Genomic DNA, 20,392 nt, shown 5'->3' on the forward strand with positions numbered 1-20,392 from the left:
CAGTCTAAACCGCTGCAAATGGTAGAAGGGGGAATATCTATGACAAGGAGGTAGGAGGTCTTCTCTTCTTCTTCTTCTATTCGTCGACCAGCTCCCAGAGCATGAGAGCGGCGTCGGTCCCACCGACGGTCACCACGTTCTGATCGTTGTAAAGAAATCTGGCACAAGCCACCAGAGAGCTGTACACCTTTTCCTCGATGTACTCCGCCTTAGCACTGGTGCACGGATACCTGAAAAGCCTCAGGTATCCTTCCGCGTCGCCGCTGACCAACATGTCGTGCGCCGCCGATCGACTCGACGTCGTTAAAACGGTCGTTAACGGGTAATAACGATTATTCCACATTCCTGTGCCGGACAATGAACAATTACTCTCTCTCTCTCTCTCTCTCTCTCTCTCTCTCTCTGTGTGTGTGTGTGTGTGTGTGTGTGTGTGTGTGTGTGTGTGTGTGTGTGTGTGTGTGTGTGTGTGTGTGTGTGTGTGTGTGTGTCTGTCTGTCTGTCTGTGTGTGTGTGTGTGTGTGTGTGTGTGAACGAGTCTAAAGTTTTATAACGGTTCATAATTTTTTTTGTTAGGCAGCACGTTCTTTGTTTGCACTCACCGGACACCATGTATCCAACCATGCAATTGTGAGTATACCATTTCACGTCCTTCATCACGAGCGGACTCTTTTCGGATGACAACGCTTTCACGTCCCCTGAGAAATTTGTTTATTTATTTACTTATTTTCTAATGTTTATTATTATCGGAGAATTGATTGTTGATTTTGTTTGTTGAAGCGAGAAAAAGAAAGAAGAGAAGGGAAATACTAGTTACAAAATACTAAATCGTAGTCCTGGGTAACCGTTTGAAGAAATCTGCTGTCGGAGCTCCAGTCGAGCTGGACCAACGGTTGCGTCCCGCGAATTTTGTTGCTCTTCTTGTACGAGAACCCGTCCCTCGACACTCTGAACAGATACACGCTACCGTTCTGAGAGCCCATCGCAACGATTTCACCCGCTGTTTTGCGAACAAAAGTGAGGTTATGTCGTAATTTATGATCGACGTAAAAAAAAAAAAGGAAAAGAATCTCGCGATAAATCGGTGTTTTATATTTTTTATATTACTTGGATTGTAGCCAATGCACGACAACGGCGAGCCGCACACTCTGAGGGTTGCCACAGCCGCCCCTGTATCCGCGGCAAGCACCAGAAGATGACCCTCCGAAGAGCCGGCAGCAAGAGCGACACCGAAAGGATGGAAAGCTATGCAAATACACTCGAAACCGACCTAAGAAGAGGAAAAAAAAAACGAGAAGAACAAGAAGAAAAAAAAGAAGAATAAGAAGAACAAGAAGAAAAAGAGGAGGAGGAAGAAGAAAAACAAGAGGAAGAAGGAAAACAAGAACAAGAAGAAAAATAAAAATAAAAAGAAGAACAAGAAAAAGAACAAGAAGAAGAAAAAGAAGAAAAGTTGATACCTGAGTCGTCCAGAGGAGTTTGTGCCTGCGCCAAAGGGCTATGTTCTTGTCGTGGCCTGCCGTGGCGAACACCTCGTCGTCAGGGTGTACAGCAAGGCCCCATAACTGTCTCCCATGCCCGAACACGACTTGATTGAATCTTCTCTGAAGGGATCCTTCCAAGATGTTGTTCCTGGTCGTCCCCACGTAAATATTCCCATCGTTCCTCCCAGGCCTCTGGGGATAGATGCTGCGCACACCCCCAACCGCCTCCGGCAACTGGAACGCCCCCGATCAATCCAATTTAACACCACCGACATTTTCAATTCCTACGAATCTAGTTTATTACACACACACACACAGTCGCGCGTACTTTCGTATCCGTGATACGCTTGTAATTCTGCAGGGAATCCCAGGCTGCTATCTTACGGTCCTTCTCACCGCCGGAGAGCAACGTACCCTCCGACAACATGACCAGGGAGCTGATACCTTTGTTGTGCGCCTCGAATTCCATTCGGACGAAGTAAGCGCCATCCGCGTCCACCGAGTAGACGGTGATGAAACCGTCGCTGTCCGCTGTTACGACATCCCCGTCCTGTTCAAATTGGATGCTGGTCACGTGCGTGCGGGACGGCTTAAACGGACAGGGAGAGAGAGAAAGAGAGAGAGAGATAGATAGATAGATAGAGAGAGAGAAAGAAAGAGAAAGAGAGGGGGAGAAAGAGACAAGAGAATCGATGAGATAATTCCGTGTATTGGAAAAAAAAAAAGAACGTGACGTTTATGATTAACTTACAGGTTTGATGATGTCCGTCCTCTCGAAGAAACCGTCCTTGCGCCTGTTCCAAAACGTCAAGTGGCCCCGGCCGTGAGTGATCAGAAGGTTGTCGTCGAGGGGATGGAAAGCCGCCCCCGTTAGATCCTCCTGCATCGTCTGCAAGGGATTAAAATTCACGTTTGTATCAACGTCGTCATTCGCATCGAATCGATCGTTAAAAATAAAAAAAGCTTACCGCCACTTTACCCAACAAATGGCCCCATTGCCACTGCCAGACAGAGAGTATCGCCTCCCTACCAGCGTCGACCGCCAACACGTAACTACCGCCGTTCTGTGAAACGCGGATGTGAATTATATTTCTTCCTAAAGTGATCATCATCGTTGAAAATCTTTCTTATTTAGTGCGAGACAAATTATTTTTTTACCAGCTGCGAGAACGCCAATGCGGAGACGCCCATCTGGAACTCGGTCATTCCGAATACGTACAGAGTGAGCAATGTCTCTGTCGACCATATGCGGACGTGTGGTTGCGCTTTTCTGTGCCTGCCGGCTTTTTGCCCGGACGCGACGAGTTCTCTGCTCGGATGAACCTGTTTCGTATAACATCGAACGAACAAACAAACAATGCGTTTGTTAAATCTTCTCTTAATTGAGATTCCTTCTAATTGTAATCCCTCTCGATGCGATAACATATACCTCCATGCACGTAATATCCTCCGTGTGGCCTACGTAGTGCCGTTGTGCATTTTCCTCTCTGTCGAAGAGAACAGCCACGGCAGCGACGTAGTACAATAGTTCGCCGCTAGGGAGTACCCAGAGGTTTCGCCGGGTATCGGTGCCCCGATAACCGTAAACCCACTCGAGCTGCAACTTCTTTTCGGGAGGAGAATTGTCTACGGGCGGCAGATGGGAAGGTGGATAGAACGATCTTCTCAATCCTCGGATGGTCACTCTTGCTGGCTCGTCCCTCAACACTTCGACCACGCTGTAATCTGTTATTATAGGCTGTTGCAAGATTACGACTATGTATGTAACTATTAACTAGATCTAGGGATTTTAGGGCTTAAAAATGTATATTTCTATTCGCTTTCACTGCGACGTTTATATTTTATTGTTTTCTAGATGTTGTATATTCTACTTCTACGAAAATAATCCGTCAATTTGGCGGGTCGTGTCACAGTCCAAGAAAATGACGATTGTTTAGGAATAAATACGTAATCGAACAGTGTTCGTAATTGTGATAACAAATAATCAATTGAACGGTGAATTTTGCAGAGGAAAGAAGTGATTTTTGTAAGCGAATCTGTCTTTATTATTTTACAATAAGAAAATTTACGGGAGAGATAATTTCAACAGTTTGTAAAAAGAAAAAAGTAAGTGTTATTTGGAAGCTTAGCAAAAATTTATTTTCGTGAAGTGAAGATTCGAATTTTTCCAAAAAGATAAAGTTTTTTTACATTTATATTATTATGGATGCTTCGAAAGACGTGAAATTGATAAAAAAGAATAATAAAAAGAATAACCGGCATAAACGAAGATTGACCTGGATCGAATTCTAATATTAACGAAACGTATTGTTTTAGATATTGAATAGTGAAACAAAAGATACCGATACCGATGAAAAAAATACTGTGAAAGCAGAATGACCCCTTATTTTATAATTATTTCTCAGAATGCTTAGATTATTATACAAAGAATAACCAAAATTGTAATAAATTGGAATAAACAAAATTCGAAAGAATTTTCTCCTTCGATTCAGCCGAATAATTGAGCAGTGACCATCAAACACGACGAACAAAATGCATCAAATCTAACAAACATATATGCATATGCAACGTATATATATCCAAGATAGAATTTACGTGTGAAAAATGTATCGAAGACGAGTAAATAGAAAAGACGGATTTCGGTAAAAAAAGAAGTATATAGTCAACGTTCGTAAACCTAGTGTTGATGTAATTAAGATAAAAGTAACGGTAAGATAAATATATATGTATGTGTATATATATATATATATGGAGAACCGTTTACTCGGACGACGTCTGAATCAGGGGCGTACAAAGCGCGTGGCCTGCTTTTGCTACGGGCGCGTCTTTGGCGACCGATGTCCTCGACAACTGTAGATGGTCCGCGCGATCTCGACCTCCTCGCCGGGGACGCAGACACACCGCCGACCATGCTCATCCCCGACCCGGTACCCAGATAAAATGTATCCACATCAGCGAATTCGTTCCTTAACTGGGAGAAACTTCTTACCTGTCGATACAACAGTTTCGATTTATGAATGAATATATTTTACACGGGCGTTTAGAGGGAGGGACAAGCTTCATCCATGACGTGTACATATATATGTATATATATATATATAATATGTATATATATATATATATATACGAGGAGTGGGTAAAGAAGAAAATTGGCCGATTTGAAATTCATATTCGTATCGACAAAGGTTTTCGCGACCCGGTTACACGGAGCAATATTTTTATAATCGAATTAAAGGAATTAATTAATAATTATCTTCGCATACGAATTTCGTTTCTTTTTTTTCTTTTTTTATCCATAGAAATATTATTCCAGAGAATACAAATTGTAGACAAATTGTGGTGGAAATTTCGAAGATGGCTTCCCACCGTCGCATGCATATTTATGGACAAACATTATTCAAGCGGATTTTATAAGCCGAGCCAATGTCTTCGATTTGCATAAATTGCTGATAAACTTTTCGACTCGCCCACGTTTCACGAAACACTGGGCCAATCGATCAACCGCCACGGACGTCACACGTCTCTGGCCGACCAATTTTCAAACAATTATCAATATTCATATTTCACGTATACGTGCAAAATTATTATTCATAGCCTCTCACCTCTTGACCCGAAACTGTGAACATCCTCTTGGCCCCATTCATCTTCAATACTTGTCCAAGGTCTTCCAACACCTCCTCGAACGGTTGCGACGTGCGAAGGTTCAACAAGACTCGACACTGAGGTTTGATTAAATTTACTCGAGATACTGCTATGCAATCGTATATAAATATATATATGTACATATATATTTTTCTTTTTAGGTGTAAATACCCTTTTTATACCTGCACGGTATGGTCGTGGTTGTTAACGATTCGTATGACGCGTCCCGAGGAAGGTTTTCCACCGCCAGGAGGTGGTGCCTCGTCGCTGATGGAAGCTTTCCTTCCGAGGCTCGCCACGGCCGCCGGCCTGCTTTGCCATCCGCCCGCCCCGCCACCTCTGCTACCCCCCCCGCCTGTCGGGCTCGTGTACCAGGTGTTGCTCTTCTTTCCGTAGCTGGCCGGCTATATTTTTACCGTACAATAATTCATTTAACTATGGAATCTAATAATATAGCAAATATATGTATATATATATTAATTATTTCACAGGTAGGACCTGAAGCATGTCGGCCGGCAGCGATATAACTTCGAAAGAATCGCTCATCAACACGACGAAACTGTCGCAATCCTCCAACAAGAATTTAGGGCCGCGGGATTCGAGGTCAGAATCGCTGTACGAGTCCGATTTCTCCTCGAAAGCGGCAAAGTCCGGCTCCAAGTCCGAACGGGACGAGGAACTTGCCGACTCAATGGTGGACCTGTATCACTCGCGTGGCCTCGAAAATCGACGACAGCCGGGACGCGGTTATCCCTTTTCGTTTCGATTAAATTTTATTAACCTCGCCTCGCGTTGTTTCCTCACTCGTCGCACTTCTTTCTTCTTCTCCCCCGATTATTCAGCTCGGGGGAAGGATCTTTTTGTTTTTTTTTTTATTCTTCTTGCTTATTTTACAACAACAAAATTTCAATGTTCCTTTAAAAGATTTTCGATTGTTCGATCCTGATTGCGCGAATCGGCAATCTCGAGAGAGAGAGAGAAAAGGAGATTTCGTGTAGATTGTATCGACAAGGGGATGGCTTGTACGATACAGTAGCTCGTGTCGGAACGAGAGGACTGTCTCGCGACAATGCACACCCGGCTGTGTTCGATGGACAACTGGAGGCGGGGTATGCGCTGCCCCATTGGGTTGGAGAACCAGCCCCTGGCTGCAACATCCCCTACCCCCCCTCCTTTCGAGGAGAGCCATCGTGTCTCAAGGCCAAACCAGCCAGTGGTATAGCTCGGCGAATCGCGCGACACGGAAAGCTGTTTGGTCAAAAGTTTGGAATTCGATCATTTTGAAGGAGGGGAATTTTTATACTTTTTTCTTTTTATCTTCGCGTGTGTGTGTGTGAGATATGTATTAATTTTCTTAATGTAGTTTCAGCACGATTTCGACGCGTTTCTTTCTCACTGTGACAGTAAATTAAACACTTGGACAATTTACAAATTGGAAATTTAATCGAATGAAAGCTTGATGTAATCAGGATAAGATTGAGAGCATTTTTATTTCTCTTCTACGTGGAATTGGTTCTGCTTGTTCGTGGTAAGTAGCGTTACGTTGGATTGATCATCCCTATTGACTTGAACAGGGTCAATATTCAAAATAAACCGAGAGGTGGAAAAAAGAAATATGTTTTTAACGAGGCTAATGGTCCGATAAACCGACTTATGAATTCAAAACACGCACACTGTGGCCGGCAGAATGCCAGAGATTCGATGACCTTGCAATATAATTTGCTATACGTTTCCAGATCTTTCCAGATTTATCAATGACGAGTAATAAAATTTTATAAAATCACTCCAGCCTTCTAGAGTCGTATAGAATCATTTCTGTTGTATGATGTCTGATATTTTTTCCTTTTTTTACGTTTAAATTATATTAAATCAAGTCATGCAAGAAATGTTAAATATTATAACGTTTCAGGGTGATTCCTGATTGAAAGGCAGCCTGATCGACCAATACAACCAGTTCATCCTCGTGCAGTTGCAATGCAATGCCAGGTTTGATGGGATTGGTATGATAATGGGAGCATAGATTAACACAGGGTGAAGGTCAAACGACATTCTCAGACTCGCACACTCGAGCAACCCTTCCTGTGTAATGCACCCCCTCCTCTGTGACGTAAGCTTAACCCTTACAGAGTACGTAAGTCTTTCATTTTATTATTAAAAGACAAATAGTTCAAAAGGTGAATACGAAAATTTAAAAATTAAATTTCAGAAAGGAGCGATCGAAGACAATTCGAGTTGACCGAGACTCTTAATGGACTCGAGGCACGAGTTTCCATTAGAAGATAGAACGTCGATTTTCTTTTTTTCTTCTGTCTTTTGCGAAGTCCAAGCGAAATAATTCGAATTCGAGAAGTAATGGATGCCCGTTGAATTAAAATGAATGAATTTAGTAAAAAGAAAATTTAAAATCTCGAGTAACGAAATCTTATTGATTTGTAACACATTGAATAATTATTATTCATATCTTCGAACGAGGTTACACGATTGAATAATTAATCTAATTTTTCGCCAATGAAATTTTTCATAAATTTCTCAGGAAATTAATTCAAGGATCCCTTTGTCGTAACCATCTGAATAAGCCAGCCTTGTGACTTGCATCAACGGCAATGCAATTCGGTTCAACTTGGCTACCGCAATCTGATCAACCGCCTGAAATCACACCAGTCCCCTTTAATCAAAATTATCACGAGCACGGTAAATCCCACGAAAACTTTCTATTAATATAAATCACGAGCTAAAAATACAATAGCCACCCACGTCATAGACGTCATAGAATGTATAATAATGCACTGAACGTCTATTTTTCCAAATATTTTCCTTCACGTTTAAAGGAGGACGACATTTCTTTCTCTAAAAAAAAATATGTACATTCCGAGTGGGGAGCATCTTGTATCGAGAAGCGTAATTGGAGTGGAAAAAGAAGAAAAAGAAGGAAAAGTCCATTCACGAGAAGAGGATGTTTTGCGGAGGTTTATTATTTAATTTATGAGCTTCTCCCTCTATATAAATTACGATTCGTGGAACTGGTCGCGGCACGTGATGGTGGTGGTCGTCATACGAATAACGTTTTGTTGTGCAAGGCCAAGGTCACGGTGCAACAATCTTCCGGCTGTTGGATACGTGATCGAATGCGAGGCGCGACAAAAGTACGCGTGGGTGCACCCTCTTGGGTTCACCATGGGTGCTACAACCCTTAACCTTTTCACGCATTTACTCGGTCATGCACCCCCCTTACGTTGATTCAACATTGTTGGCGGAACGATATCATTGTAACATTTTTTTTTCTTTTGCGACTTTTTCCCCATAAACGTTTCAGATTTTCTTGCATTCCTTTTTCTATCTCTCTTATAATTTTTATTATCCTTACTTATACTTTCATAATTTCAATAATTTTTTTATCTCGATCGTGTAGTCTTTTCTTTTTAGGAAGAATTAAAATTTTCTTCCTAATATAACTTGGAACACCGATTATTACAACCGATTATTACAGTAGGGTGAATATCCTTGTTGATCGTTTACCTTGATGATAAGGGGACTGAGAACTCGTCCAAAGAACTCCAACCCTTAACCTTTTGCGGCAGGTCATTCGCTATAAATTATCATCTGTGCACGGATTCGAGCGATTTAACACGCAACCGACCTGGTTTAATTAGAAAGAAAACGGTAATTATCATTTTTGGTACGTTGTTCACTTTTTTTTCCCCGTTGTGGCGTAAATTTATCGCGAGAGGAAGAGAAAAATATTTGCGGCGCATATACATTAATCGGCCGGTGATAAGCTGTTCGCTGAACCGATAAGCACAGGTGGTTATTCGTTGGGTTAATTCGATCGGTCCAGTTAACTTTTTTTTTTTCTTTTCTCTCTTTCCTTCCTTATCATGCGATTTTTAATGCAACTCAACCACTGATCTTTCGCGTACGATTTCGCGCTATTAAGTTTCGTGCAAGATAGATGTTGATATAGAAATTATTTATTAAAGTGTATTAAAGTCTTTCGTGGGTTGAGAATTAAGGAACACGGGATATCATGTTGGATTTAAAACACGGTGCATAATAAAAATATATATTGCTCGATCGATATGATAGAAATCATCACTTATCATCATTGGATGTTTTGACGAATTCGATTTGTACAAAGGGAGTACTTCATTCTCGATGATTCAAAAATAAGGATAATTTCTTTGAAGAAGGTAAAGAAAATTATTCCTTTCTTTAATTTTCCCCAGATTCTTTCCTCCTATTTAAATTGCAATCGTAGTCGAGTACGGAAAGAGAATTATTTGAAAACTAGGTTAGGTTTATCGTTTCGATTTCGCTTTACTAAGGAAGAGAAACGAAATTCCCTTCCTGAGTAAAAAAACGTTAAAGGATCGCCTTTATTTTTGTATCTTTCCACGTTTTCCAGATTAGAAATCGGACGATGTCGCTTATGCATGCAAGAAGAAGTTGAAATCCCGCATATATTACAGGAGGTGCGTGACGAGCGAGCGAGTAGAAAGGGGGTGTAAAACACAGGGTAGTTGTCCTGCGAAACGTTCTGCGACAAGTGTAGTAGCCAGTCTGGTTAAAAGGCAACGAATGCCACACAGACGGGATGCCGCAGTGATTTACATATCGGGGGTATATACACGTATTCACGTGTGGGGAAAACGTGTGTAGAGTTTGTAGTACGCACAGAGGTGGAGGAAGAGGGAAGAACGGGAGGGAGAGTTTAGATAGGTTTTCCCTACTCTCTCTCTCTCTCTCTCTCTCTCTATCTATGTATCTATCTCTCTCTCTCTATAATCGATCCTTACCGAAATTCATTTGTTTCGAATTCAAACCTCATACATATTCAGCGTGACAACTGGCGATAAATGATCGCCGTGGATTACACGATGCGAAGCAGGGAAGCACGAATCTGCGTATTTTGTGACAGACAGAGAGAGAGAGTTTGAACGAAAAAGAAGGAGAGGAAAGAAAGAAAGAAAGAAAAGTAGGTAACGCTTTTCAATTCGTTTCGTTCGATTCCGCGTGGATATTTCGAGGGATAAATAATAATATTTTTTAACAATAACAATAATAGAATCGTTATTACTTTATATATTCGATCTTTTTACTTTTTTACGGAATGATTCTGATTCGACGACGAAAGAGGGCAGGAGTCTCGATGGAAAATTTTACACTACACTAGCGAACTCTATAGTCTCGGTTTTGGGATCAGATCGGAATGGTCGCGTAATTAACTTCGATAACTTCGAGTAATATCGCTCACAAAATCGACGTAATAATGTCAATTAAAGTGGATTGCCGTCAGTCATGCAGCTTGAGGTAAGAAGAACGAAAAACAACAAGCATCTAAAAGAAAAAAAAAAGTTGAAGCGAGAATATCGAAAAAATTTACGAGCTTAAAAGGGATTTATCGTCGCAAATATTTTCCGTCCACCTTTCTCACTTCCCTTCCTTTCCCCTTCGCCGAGCACGTGCAATTAATCTGCAACCAAGCATGCAATACGTTGGTCGGCTCAAAAACCGATAAGAAGAAAATGGCGAATATTTGGTTCACCGAGATTATTTATCGAATCCTTCCTTCCCCCCTCCCTTCCTGTCATGCGCTCCTTAAATTATTCTCGCGTGAAACGTTGAAAAAAAAAATAAAAAAAAAAAAAACGTAACGACGACCGCGTTTTATGTAACAACGATTTTAAGAAAGGTGTTCTCCAAAGGTAATTCCGTGATGTATGTAGGCCAGATACGTGCAAGTTTCTGTCTGCCGTTCGAGTTCGTGACATATCACGTTGGAGGGTGGCTGACACGAATTTTAGACCACTCGACAATTATTCCTTTCGAGAACGGCTAGCCAACGCTATAATATCGTTTGTTATGAACTTGGAACGAAAGAACGAAAGAAACGTGTGCACAGTCGGTAAGTGTAACCGGGGGAGAAAGAAAAGAGGGCTCGTTATCGCGGCGAAGTGAGGCGCGATATGAAAATGAAGAACAAAGTTGGAACGTGCGTGACGGATCGTCCCCACGTTTAACATGCCATAGGTGATTAAAAAAGAAACAATCGCTGCGATCGTTCAGTCGCACGTGAAACACTGTTTCGAAGAATAAGTATATATTGGTTTTTATTTTGCCAACTTATATATAACGACCGTGGAATTAATCACGGTACAATCAATAACATAAAAAACGGTGTATAATTCTAGATAGAAATCTTTGTAATGATAAGGCAGACTAATAACGTAAGTTATATTTTTTTTTTTAAAAAAAAAAGTTTAATTGTAATTTGAGTGTATTATTTACTTTTTATGACCAAACTAAATAATTGGGGAGGAAAATAAATGAAAGTAAAAGGTTGGAGAAGAAAAACAAAAAAAACGAATAAACGTTGCGATGTAGTATGCATGCAGAGACTGAGCAACTCGGCGACGGAGACATCGATGCCCGATTGGTCATTTGTTCCACGTCACTGTCACGTGTCCAAATGTTTCGAGATCGATCATCATTCGATATATCGATGGTATCGAGTTTCGACAAACGCTTGTCACGCGCACGTGTGTATCACGTACGTATTGCTACGGGGCAGTTTGCAGTAGTAATAAACTGTTACTTCCGACCGCAGTAGTAACGCCGTTGCGAGAGACGGTCAGAACACAATTGATTGCATTAACTCACAACCGGCTATAATCGACGCTATATCTTCCTCGCCTCTTCCATTATCCCGAAACATTAATTTTTCATCGTGCTATGCATACCTCCTTACGTGTGCCGTTATTATTCCGTCACAATTCCGTGTGCAATCGTAAATTATTTAAATCGTAACGTCATCGCTCGCGCCGTTCAAATATTTACATTGTTACGTTTTGCAGGAAAAATGGTGAGCGAAATTTTGTCCGCTGTCAAGAATCGAAAGAACGGAACGGTGGAGAACGCAGTTTGTGAATTGTCCGTGTGAGAACCTGTTTATCGATCCCTTGCGGGGCTGACCAACGGTCAATGAGATACGGTCTCTCTCTCTCCCTTGCCACCTGCCCTACGACTCGAGAGCCCTGCATCGGTCTCCTTAACGGAAATACGAACCTATTCTCCCTCCCCACCATTAACCCTCACGCTACATCGTGATTCATGCGTCTTCAAAGAAATTACATATACATGTTTCGAAGAATTAAAAAAGAGTAAGGATAGAAAATTGTATACACATACACAGAAGGGGAACAAATTATCAAACTTATCCAACCCATTTTTTCCATCTAACTCCTAAGATCGGATAAGATGAGGTAAGTTTTTTTCTTAAATAAATTTAGGTCATGGTAGGTGAAGAAACTAAGGAATCCAATTTTAAAGATACAATCGTTGAGAAGGTATGGATAATAATTCGGAGGAGGAAGATGCGAGTATGCAGAGGACGCGTGGAAAGCACGACGATAATGAGACGTTAAGCAAGATATAATGGGATATAGGCGTATCATTTGGGCCGTGAGCGAGAAAGAGAGAGCACCGGTGCGCAAGCGCAAACCGCCAATTGGCCAGCCCTCTTTTCACCCCTCTTCCTGGCCAATCCCGTAGCGACACTTGCCCCCACTTTTCGCTCCACCGATACGCTCCCATCCCTACCACGAAATTCGCGGATTCACTTACACGAGACGTCGATCTTCCGTGCCACGTGGCTTTGGTAAACAATAGTCGAATTACACTGTTGGACAAGCAGAAAATTCGATTCGATATATATATATATATATTAATGATAATTAAGTAATAATTAATTCGTCTTAATCTTAATCATCGTCGTCAAATAAATCGATCATTTCTTGAGATACGACGGGTCAAGGTAAATCTTATCATTCTGTGTATCAGATATTATTGGTGGCGAGAATATAATAGGATATGGGTCATGGGTGTGTGATTCTGGATCGGCATGCAAATAAGATTATATATATATATATATATATATATAAAAGCTTTGACCACTTTGCCGGATTAAGGGTTGACCTGACACGAGACTACGATCGAAATAACGGGATCGTACACATCTGATATACGTAAGGCTGGTCACACCTTAAAACCTGGAAATCAGATTGGGGCGTGGGCCACCCTTCGGTACGGCACATCATGACGCAACGATAAACGATATCCAATTCTTCTTATCGGCACCTTCATAAAAATAATGAAACACGCTCCACCGCGGCCTGAAAGGTTTTCCCGTTAATTGGATCACCCCTCCCCCCCCCTCTCCCAATCCACTCCTTTCGACGATCCCTTTTTTTTTTTTGAAATAAGCGCATATAAGCAAGACACGTGAATTGATGTTTCGTAAGGTAAGAGAGAAAAAATTTCATACAACAGGCGGAAATAATCGTTACTTCTCTCACTTGTTTCTTTCTTTTCAGGTAGATTGATGTTGCGTGCGGCCTGCTTAAACATCTGATCTGGGCCAGATACAAAAAAGATTGTCAAGAACAATACACGCAGTTTTCTTATAAATAAATCGACTTTAATCAGCGACTTAACCCCTTTACAGACTCCTTATAAATTGATATTATATTCATACCAATGTACGCGCAATTAATTGTACGCACACGCGCCAACAATACTCATTTGTGGAAGTGAGCGTTTGTGCAAGTCGACTTTCTCACAGGTTGTTGTAGCTCATGAATATTAAGTGGTACGTGTGTGCGCGCGTGTGTGTGTATACAATCTCTCGGGTTCGTTTTAATTATACACGAGCGACGACCACTCCCAGGTAAAAGATATTTACTTTTCACGAGTCCTTGCTGAATTATTGTCGGCTTGGCCTCTCTAATGAGATTGGTTCTCTCGCTCAATAGGAGAGATTCGATCTACACACGCACACACGCGATCCCGAACGTGTCTTAAGGGACCTTATTTCTTCTTCGTGCAATGTATCAGATCGAACGACCCACTTTTCCGCCAGGGTAGGTAAAGAATCTTTAATTTTCCCTCCAATCTTAAACACCATAACACCTTATTAAGTCGATGGCGTTTCCCGACAATTCTCCCCAACGCAAGATTTTAATCTGACCGCGTATCGTCGATATATAGCATTATATAAATAGAAACCAGTTTCCCGCTTACCTTGAACGTTTTGTAGCTGGATACGACGTACGAGGCGCCGTCTTCGAGCTCGTCCAGGGTGAGCTTCCTGTCGCCGTCCATCGAGAAGATGTGTCGCGCCCCTCTGGGGAGATCCATCCGCAAGGACAGCCTATCCAACAACGCCTCCAAGGAGCCGATGTCCCTTCCCGGTTTGAACCTTGGTATTAAGAATATATATATATGTATATATCGTGTTTTGTAGCTTCGTGATAATTGGAAATTAAAAGAAATCGTTTCGCGAAGAAAAACTTTGGAAATTCGTTGAATGAGAACGAAACGAGATCACGACGTTGATATGTTTCGTGTGTCACAGGATCTCATTCATAGGCCAAAATCAAGGTCGATCCACGAAAGGAGGGTGGAGAGTCCGCCACCTGCACCTGCAAGGGTGGATACTCGCCTGGGAGGGTGAGGGAAAGAGGGATCGAGGTAAAGAAAAAGAGGAAGAAGAAAGGATTTACCTGAACTCGATGCCAGGAAAATATGGGTCGCCATTTTTATAGAACGTGACCCTTCTGGCTCTCCAATAACCGAGGTTGTTGTATCTCGCGGGAGCCGGCTCGTGTCGGCTCTTAGGCCTGGTTAACTCCGGCTGCTCCGGAGGCGGCATGCGGGGACTGGAGGGTCTGCTCTGCCTCCAAAAGCCGGCCATGCCGCCTCCACCCCCTCCACCATCGCTCGCCACAACACCGCCACCGACCGCCTCCTGCGCCGTTCCACCCTCCACTTCAACGTCCTCCTCCTCCTCCTCGTCCTCGTCCTCCTCCTCGTCCTCCTCCGCCCCCTCCTCCTGCTCCTCCTGCTCCTCCTCCTCGTCGCTGCCTCGAGCGCCTCCACCAGGCATCGTAGAGGCTTCAGCGACCGCCGAGGACACCGCAGCTCCTACGCCGCTAGGTGTAGTTACCGTAGTCACCGCCGAACCAGTTGATTCCTTTCCCGAGTTCTCGTTCTTCGCCTCTCCCTCCTGCCCCTCCTTATTCATTACACCTGTTCATAAGAGGGAATGTAAATTTTCTTCCTCCCCTCTTCCTCCTTTTTCTCTTCTGTTAATAATTAATAATCATTTCATGAGAGTGAGAGAGAATTTTGAAAGAGAATTTCCTCTTTCTAACCTCTCAAAAATCCTTCTTTTCCCTCCTCTTTCTCTTCTGTTGATAATCATTTGATGAAACAAATTTTGAAATAGAATTTTCTTTTTCTAACCTCTCAAAAATCCTATTTTTAGCTTTATAGAAGCTTTATATTTTTAACTCTATAGAAGAATATATATTTTCTTCTTCCTTTTCTTCCCTTTTCTTTTCTTCTGTTAATAATCTCTTCTGTTAATTTCATGAAATAAATTTTGAAATTTAGAATTTTCTAACCTCTCAAAAATTCTTCTTTCCCTCCTCTCTCTTTCTCTTTTGTTAATATTCATTTCATGAAATAAATTTTGAAAAAGAATTTCCTTTTTCTCTCAAAAATCCTATTTTTAGGTTCATCTGATGGAAGGATATATATTTTCTTCTTCCCTTTCTTCCCTTTCCTTCTCTTCTGTTAATAATCATTTTATGAAACAAATTTTGAAAAAAAATTTCCTTTTTCTAACCTCTCAAAAATCCTATTTTTAGCTTCATCTATGAAAGAACGTATATTTTCTTCTTCCCCTTCCTCCTTTCTTGTTTTTTGTTAATAATTACTTCATGAAACAAATTTTGAAATAAAATTTTCTTTTTCTAACCTCTCAAAAATCCTATTTTTAGCTTTATATTTTTAGCTCTATAGAAGAATATATATTTTCTTCTTCTCTCTCTTCCCTTTCCTTCTCTTCAGTTAATAATCATTTCATGAAACAAATTTTGAAATTTTGAATTTTCTTTTTCTAACCTCTCAAAAATCTTATTTTTTAGCTTTATAGAAGCTTTATATTTTTAGCTTTATATTTTTAGCTCTATAGAAGAATATATATTTTCTTCTTCTCTCTCTTCCCTTTCCTTTTTTCTGTTAATAATCTCTTCTGTTAATTTAGAATTTTCTAACCTCTCAAAAATCCTTCCTTTCCCTCCTCCCTCTTTCTCTTCTGTTAATCATTTCATGAAACAAATTTTGAAAGAGAATTTTCTTTTTCTAACCTCTCAAAAATCTTATTTTTTAGCTTCATCTGATAGAAGAATATATATATGTATATATTTTCCTTTATCTTTTACCTTTAATTTTAACAACCTCATATAATCATAATTTATTGAATTTCATGTATTTAAACATAGGGAGCAAGATAAAATTAATCTTCCATCTGTTTCAGAATGGGGGGATTATATTGCATCGTCGTAAGAGGTCTTTACAAGTAGGATGGATATCTGATCCGAATCTCGTTGCGATAATCAGACTCTCTCTCACCTGGCACCGAGTAGCTGGTGGTGGTTGCGCCGGCTCCACCAGCCTCGTTGCCGCTGCCCACGCTTCCGTCGCTCGCTGCCTCCTCGACTTGCTGCCCCAGGCTGGAGCCGGCACGCAAACTCGACTGATTTTCAACGGCGATCATCGGCGCAAGGCCGCCACTTTCTGCCTCCTCTCTCTCTCTCTTGCTTGCTTTTCACCGAACGATCCTGTGGAAGAAAAAAAGAAACATTTTTCTTTCATCCGGATGTAATTCCTTTTGAAGAAGGATGCGCTTTCAAATTAATGCAATCCATTAACACAAGTTGTTGTCTCACATCGGTTAATTATAAATCTTTTGAATGGTAATATCAATCTATATCTCGTTTCAATCCGTTTAAATTTTTGATCAGATAATTGACAGCAATATCAATTTCAGATACGAAACGTTACTTTCGCGTACAACGAGCCATTAGGAGCTTGCTCCTTATTTTTCCATCCGCAAGACACATCCAGCAGCCAAGAAAGAAAAAAAATATATATATGTAATATATATATGTATGTATATATATATATATATACATGCAGGCTTAAAAGTCCACGTGTCGCGTGATTTGCTGGGGGGATTCCCGATCGATCTCTCCTGCTTTGCGATGCACTTTTTATTTCGTAGCTACAGTTCACTGCGGATCAATCGATCGCCCCCCTCCTCCCCCTTCATCAAAGGGAGCCTTCGAAATCAAATTTCAAGTACACGCGCGAGAGAGAAGGAAGAGGAGATCTCCCCTTTAACGATTCGGTATCGACAACCTTCACAAGTTTTAAGATTAACGCCACGTAATTACGTTGCGTAACAGCTCCTCGAGGGGTCGAGGAGTCACGAACTTTGCACAACAACTCCGCCGGGAATCGGGATGCACAAGAATCGAAGAATGGATCACTCGTTTCCCTTCCTCCCCCGCCCCTCCCTCCCTCCCCCCGTTGAATATAATTCCAAGCGCGAGCACGAAAAATCTTTGTTACACACTTAATTCTTAATTTTCGACAACAATCTGTTTCGAATTTCAACTCGATGCACTCGATGAAAAAGATTCCACAGGATGGGTTCCCCTCCCTCTACGACCCTCTTCCATTCATCTCCTCCAGAAGACAGTTCAGAAGTTCAACACCGTCAACATTTCTTTCTCACTGTGCCTCGATGAACGCGAAAAGATCGTAGGAAGAAGGTAAAGAAAGAAGGAAAAAAAAAAAAAAAAAGGAAAGAAAAGAAAAAGAACCACTGTTCCACTACTCGATTTCGATTTCAGGAGATCGCAATCACGAAGAGGAGGAATTGGCGAGATGAGAAAAGAAAAATGTATGAGAAGAGGGATGGAAGAAGAAGAGAAGAGAAGACGAAAAGGGGAGGAGTGTCAACAACGATTTGAGGAGGGTCCATCGACAGGTCTCATTCGGGCGCGAGATAAGAGGAGCGGATAGCAGCCGCGTAGGTATACATATTCATGCGTCCTTCGACGATGGCGTCCCGACGTCGAGTGTGTGTCGTTCCGAGGGACAGCCACGAACCACGCTACCCCGGCGCCGCAGTCGTCGTCCACGTCGTCGTTCCTCCTGCCGGCCGACGTTCGCCGGCATCGACGCCCCGTGTCAATGAACCGACGCCGGCCAAACGAACACCGAACTTGTTGCACCACGGATCTAACCGCAAGCCTCGTCTTCCGTTCGAATCTCTTCCTTCGTCAACATTCCCTCGATCGATGGAAACACAACTGGATAAAGAACGAAGCGAGGAATTTATTGTACATCGAATCTCGAGACCGAACGAAATTATAATATAATTATAGGCGAATAATAATATTGTACGACGGCATTGTACGATCAAAATTTAACAGAGTTTTATATATATATATATATGTGTATAGAATTTAGAGTTGAAGTTGTACATCAATAGGAAGAGAGGGATTTATGATCGACTTGGTTTTTATAAAAATGAATATTGCGACAGACTTTGGAAAATCATGAAGGAAAGAATCTATGTAATAAGGGATATGAGGATTTTGCGTGCAGAAGATTGCAATTTCTAAGAAGGAACGTAAATGTTTCATATTTAAAAATTTCGCGCAGAAGCGTCATACATTTGCATACGTCAGTTTGGTACACGGTAATTTAGACATTTAATGAATGTTGAACAATCTCAACTGGAAATATTCAAGTTGTAGATCGGGTTTTTCTTTAAACGTGTGTTCGACCAAATGGAACTTTGATAATTAAATTCCCTGATGCGAAAATACGTTGAATGCGAAATATTTTTTTTTTTTTTTTGAATATCGTAAATAAGGAAATAGGACGACAACGTTACTCGCGATGTGCAATTAAAGTTTTAAGGAAAAGAAATTAAAATTCAACGTGCTCTATTTTTCTTCCATGTTCGATATCTTTCTTTGATCAATCCCTCGACAGTTTACATTTCGTGGAGCAAGAAATACCGGACTTATCGGACGGTGACTAGGATGATTAGCTGCATGAAGCTTAAGAATTGCAAAATGCACGATACGAATACAAGATATGATATTATTAGCGTCGAATATCGTTTGATCGATTTTTTTCTTCGCGTAAAAATTTGCAAACATTTTGTGAAATTTAAAAAAAATCAAATGTATCATCGTAATAAATTGCATTTGTTCGATACGAAGATCGTACGTACATTTTAAGCCATAATTTATTTTCATATTTGTTTAATGATTTATTGAAGTCGATCCATTACACAGTGGTCATCTTTGTAATGTCCTTCTTGGCGTGGCGAGTAGTTAGTCGATACTTTGGTGTGGCTTGCGTGTTCAACCGCGGAAGACGGCTGACCAGATTCGTCCCTCAACCACTTAAGCAATCGAGCGACCGAGCGGCTCGTATATCACGTAAGCGTGAATCAGCAGGATTCGAATGAATATCTATTCCCCTTCTTGGATTCGTTTTAGAAATTTTATTACCGTATAAAACAATTATTGATAATATCAAAAATATTATAAAGTAATTTAACGATATTTTAATTTTCGCATTTTTTAATCAGATTTATCATTGTACCGATTGTTATATAAACGAAGCAGCTACACAAGTTGTGCAATAAGAATCAAACGAAGATAATTTTGCAACGGAATATTGCTGAAATATAAAAAATATACGTTGGAGCAGAATCCATGGGGGCCAAGCGGGTCAAAGCGTTTCGTGTCACGGAAGCCATTAGAAAAAGGGAAAAGTTTTTTTTTAGGCCACGTGAAAGAAATACGTTTCGATGATTTCACGCGATATCTAAGAGTTTTCCGGGGAGGCGAGTGGAAGTAACAATCAAATCTGCGCCTTCAAGATATCGACTTTACAATAAAACTGGAAGAGTCATTGGCCCAAAGCTAGTTCGTAATCACTTCCTTTTTTTTTTTTCACCTTTATAGCTTGAAAGCTTGTTGTGAAACATATACTCATAAAGATAAAAAATTTGTTAAGATAAGAGTATAAAGAAAGAATAATTGCTTCAAAATTTCTTATTTTTATAAAAAAGAAATAATATTCATTGCATTCAACAATATATATTTCAACTACCTCTATGATAAATTGTATTTTATTATTATTGATGTTCATAGTAAAATATTTAAGATATTATAAGCAACGATATATTAACGTAACACGTTGAGATGATTATTACTAGTAATATTGCTTTTCAAATTTGCGCTATAATACGGCCTACGGTTGAATAACCTCAATTTATCCTACTGTCATCGCGTTGTACTTTTCAGTTCTGCAACATGTATACGCTCGTTGTGTTA

General features: G+C 40.8%; 2 protein-coding genes across 40 annotated transcripts in view; one reads left to right on the top strand and one right to left on the bottom strand.

Annotated features, from left to right (window-relative positions):
* Positions 1-16,740, bottom strand: part of LOC107995840 (echinoderm microtubule-associated protein-like CG42247) — an 18,910-nt gene extending 2,170 nt beyond the window's left edge. The window contains exons 1-16 of one of the 3 annotated variants that reach the window (XM_062082148.1): positions 16,596-16,740; positions 14,681-15,206; positions 14,199-14,376; positions 5,306-5,527; positions 5,084-5,200; positions 4,239-4,470; positions 2,911-3,206; positions 2,640-2,804; positions 2,450-2,545; positions 2,233-2,370; positions 1,810-2,031; positions 1,458-1,715; positions 1,105-1,267; positions 815-997; positions 600-695; positions 1-345 (exon numbers count right to left, since the gene is read on the bottom strand). The exon at positions 1-345 is cut by the window's left edge and continues 2,170 nt beyond it. In XM_062082148.1, coding sequence (XP_061938132.1) covers positions 77-345; positions 600-695; positions 815-997; positions 1,105-1,267; positions 1,458-1,715; positions 1,810-2,031; positions 2,233-2,370; positions 2,450-2,545; positions 2,640-2,804; positions 2,911-3,206; positions 4,239-4,470; positions 5,084-5,200; positions 5,306-5,527; positions 14,199-14,376; positions 14,681-15,206; positions 16,596-16,740 — 3,306 coding nt within the window. In that variant the 3' untranslated portion in view covers positions 1-76. Of the gene's footprint in view, positions 346-599; positions 696-814; positions 998-1,104; positions 1,268-1,457; positions 1,716-1,809; positions 2,071-2,232; positions 2,371-2,449; positions 2,546-2,639; positions 2,805-2,910; positions 3,207-4,238; positions 4,471-5,083; positions 5,201-5,305; positions 5,528-5,621; positions 5,758-14,198; positions 14,377-14,680; positions 15,207-16,595 lie in introns of those variants that run through there. The other 2 variants (XM_062082147.1, XM_062082149.1) reach the window with 2 other exon arrangements.
* The window catches only part of LOC107996000 (7SK snRNA methylphosphate capping enzyme), a 29,299-nt gene extending 10,037 nt beyond the window's left edge, over positions 1-19,262 (top strand). For 11 of the 37 annotated variants that reach the window (XM_062082184.1, XM_062082152.1, XM_062082187.1 and 8 more), the window contains 15 exons: positions 1-1,014; positions 1,116-5,205; positions 5,285-5,498; positions 5,615-6,651; positions 7,033-7,250; positions 7,330-9,310; positions 9,526-12,382; positions 12,450-13,420; positions 13,493-13,845; positions 13,931-14,038; positions 14,215-14,380; positions 14,533-14,648; positions 16,501-16,939; positions 17,014-17,800; positions 17,882-19,262. The exon at positions 1-1,014 is cut by the window's left edge. The gene's annotated coding sequence lies outside the window, so the exon portion shown is untranslated. Of the gene's footprint in view, positions 1,020-1,115; positions 5,206-5,284; positions 5,541-5,614; positions 6,944-7,032; positions 7,255-7,329; positions 9,311-9,525; positions 12,383-12,449; positions 13,421-13,492; positions 13,846-13,930; positions 14,043-14,214; positions 14,381-14,532; positions 14,649-16,500; positions 17,801-17,881 lie in introns of all 37 variants that reach the window. The other 26 variants (XM_062082175.1, XM_062082160.1, XM_062082161.1 and 23 more) reach the window with 26 other exon arrangements.
* The last annotated feature ends 1,130 nt before the right edge of the window (positions 19,263-20,392 follow it).

The sequence above is a fragment of the Apis cerana genome, linkage group LG11, assembly GCF_029169275.1.
Source record: "Apis cerana isolate GH-2021 linkage group LG11, AcerK_1.0, whole genome shotgun sequence".
NCBI classification, from domain to species: domain Eukaryota; kingdom Metazoa; phylum Arthropoda; class Insecta; order Hymenoptera; family Apidae; genus Apis; species Apis cerana.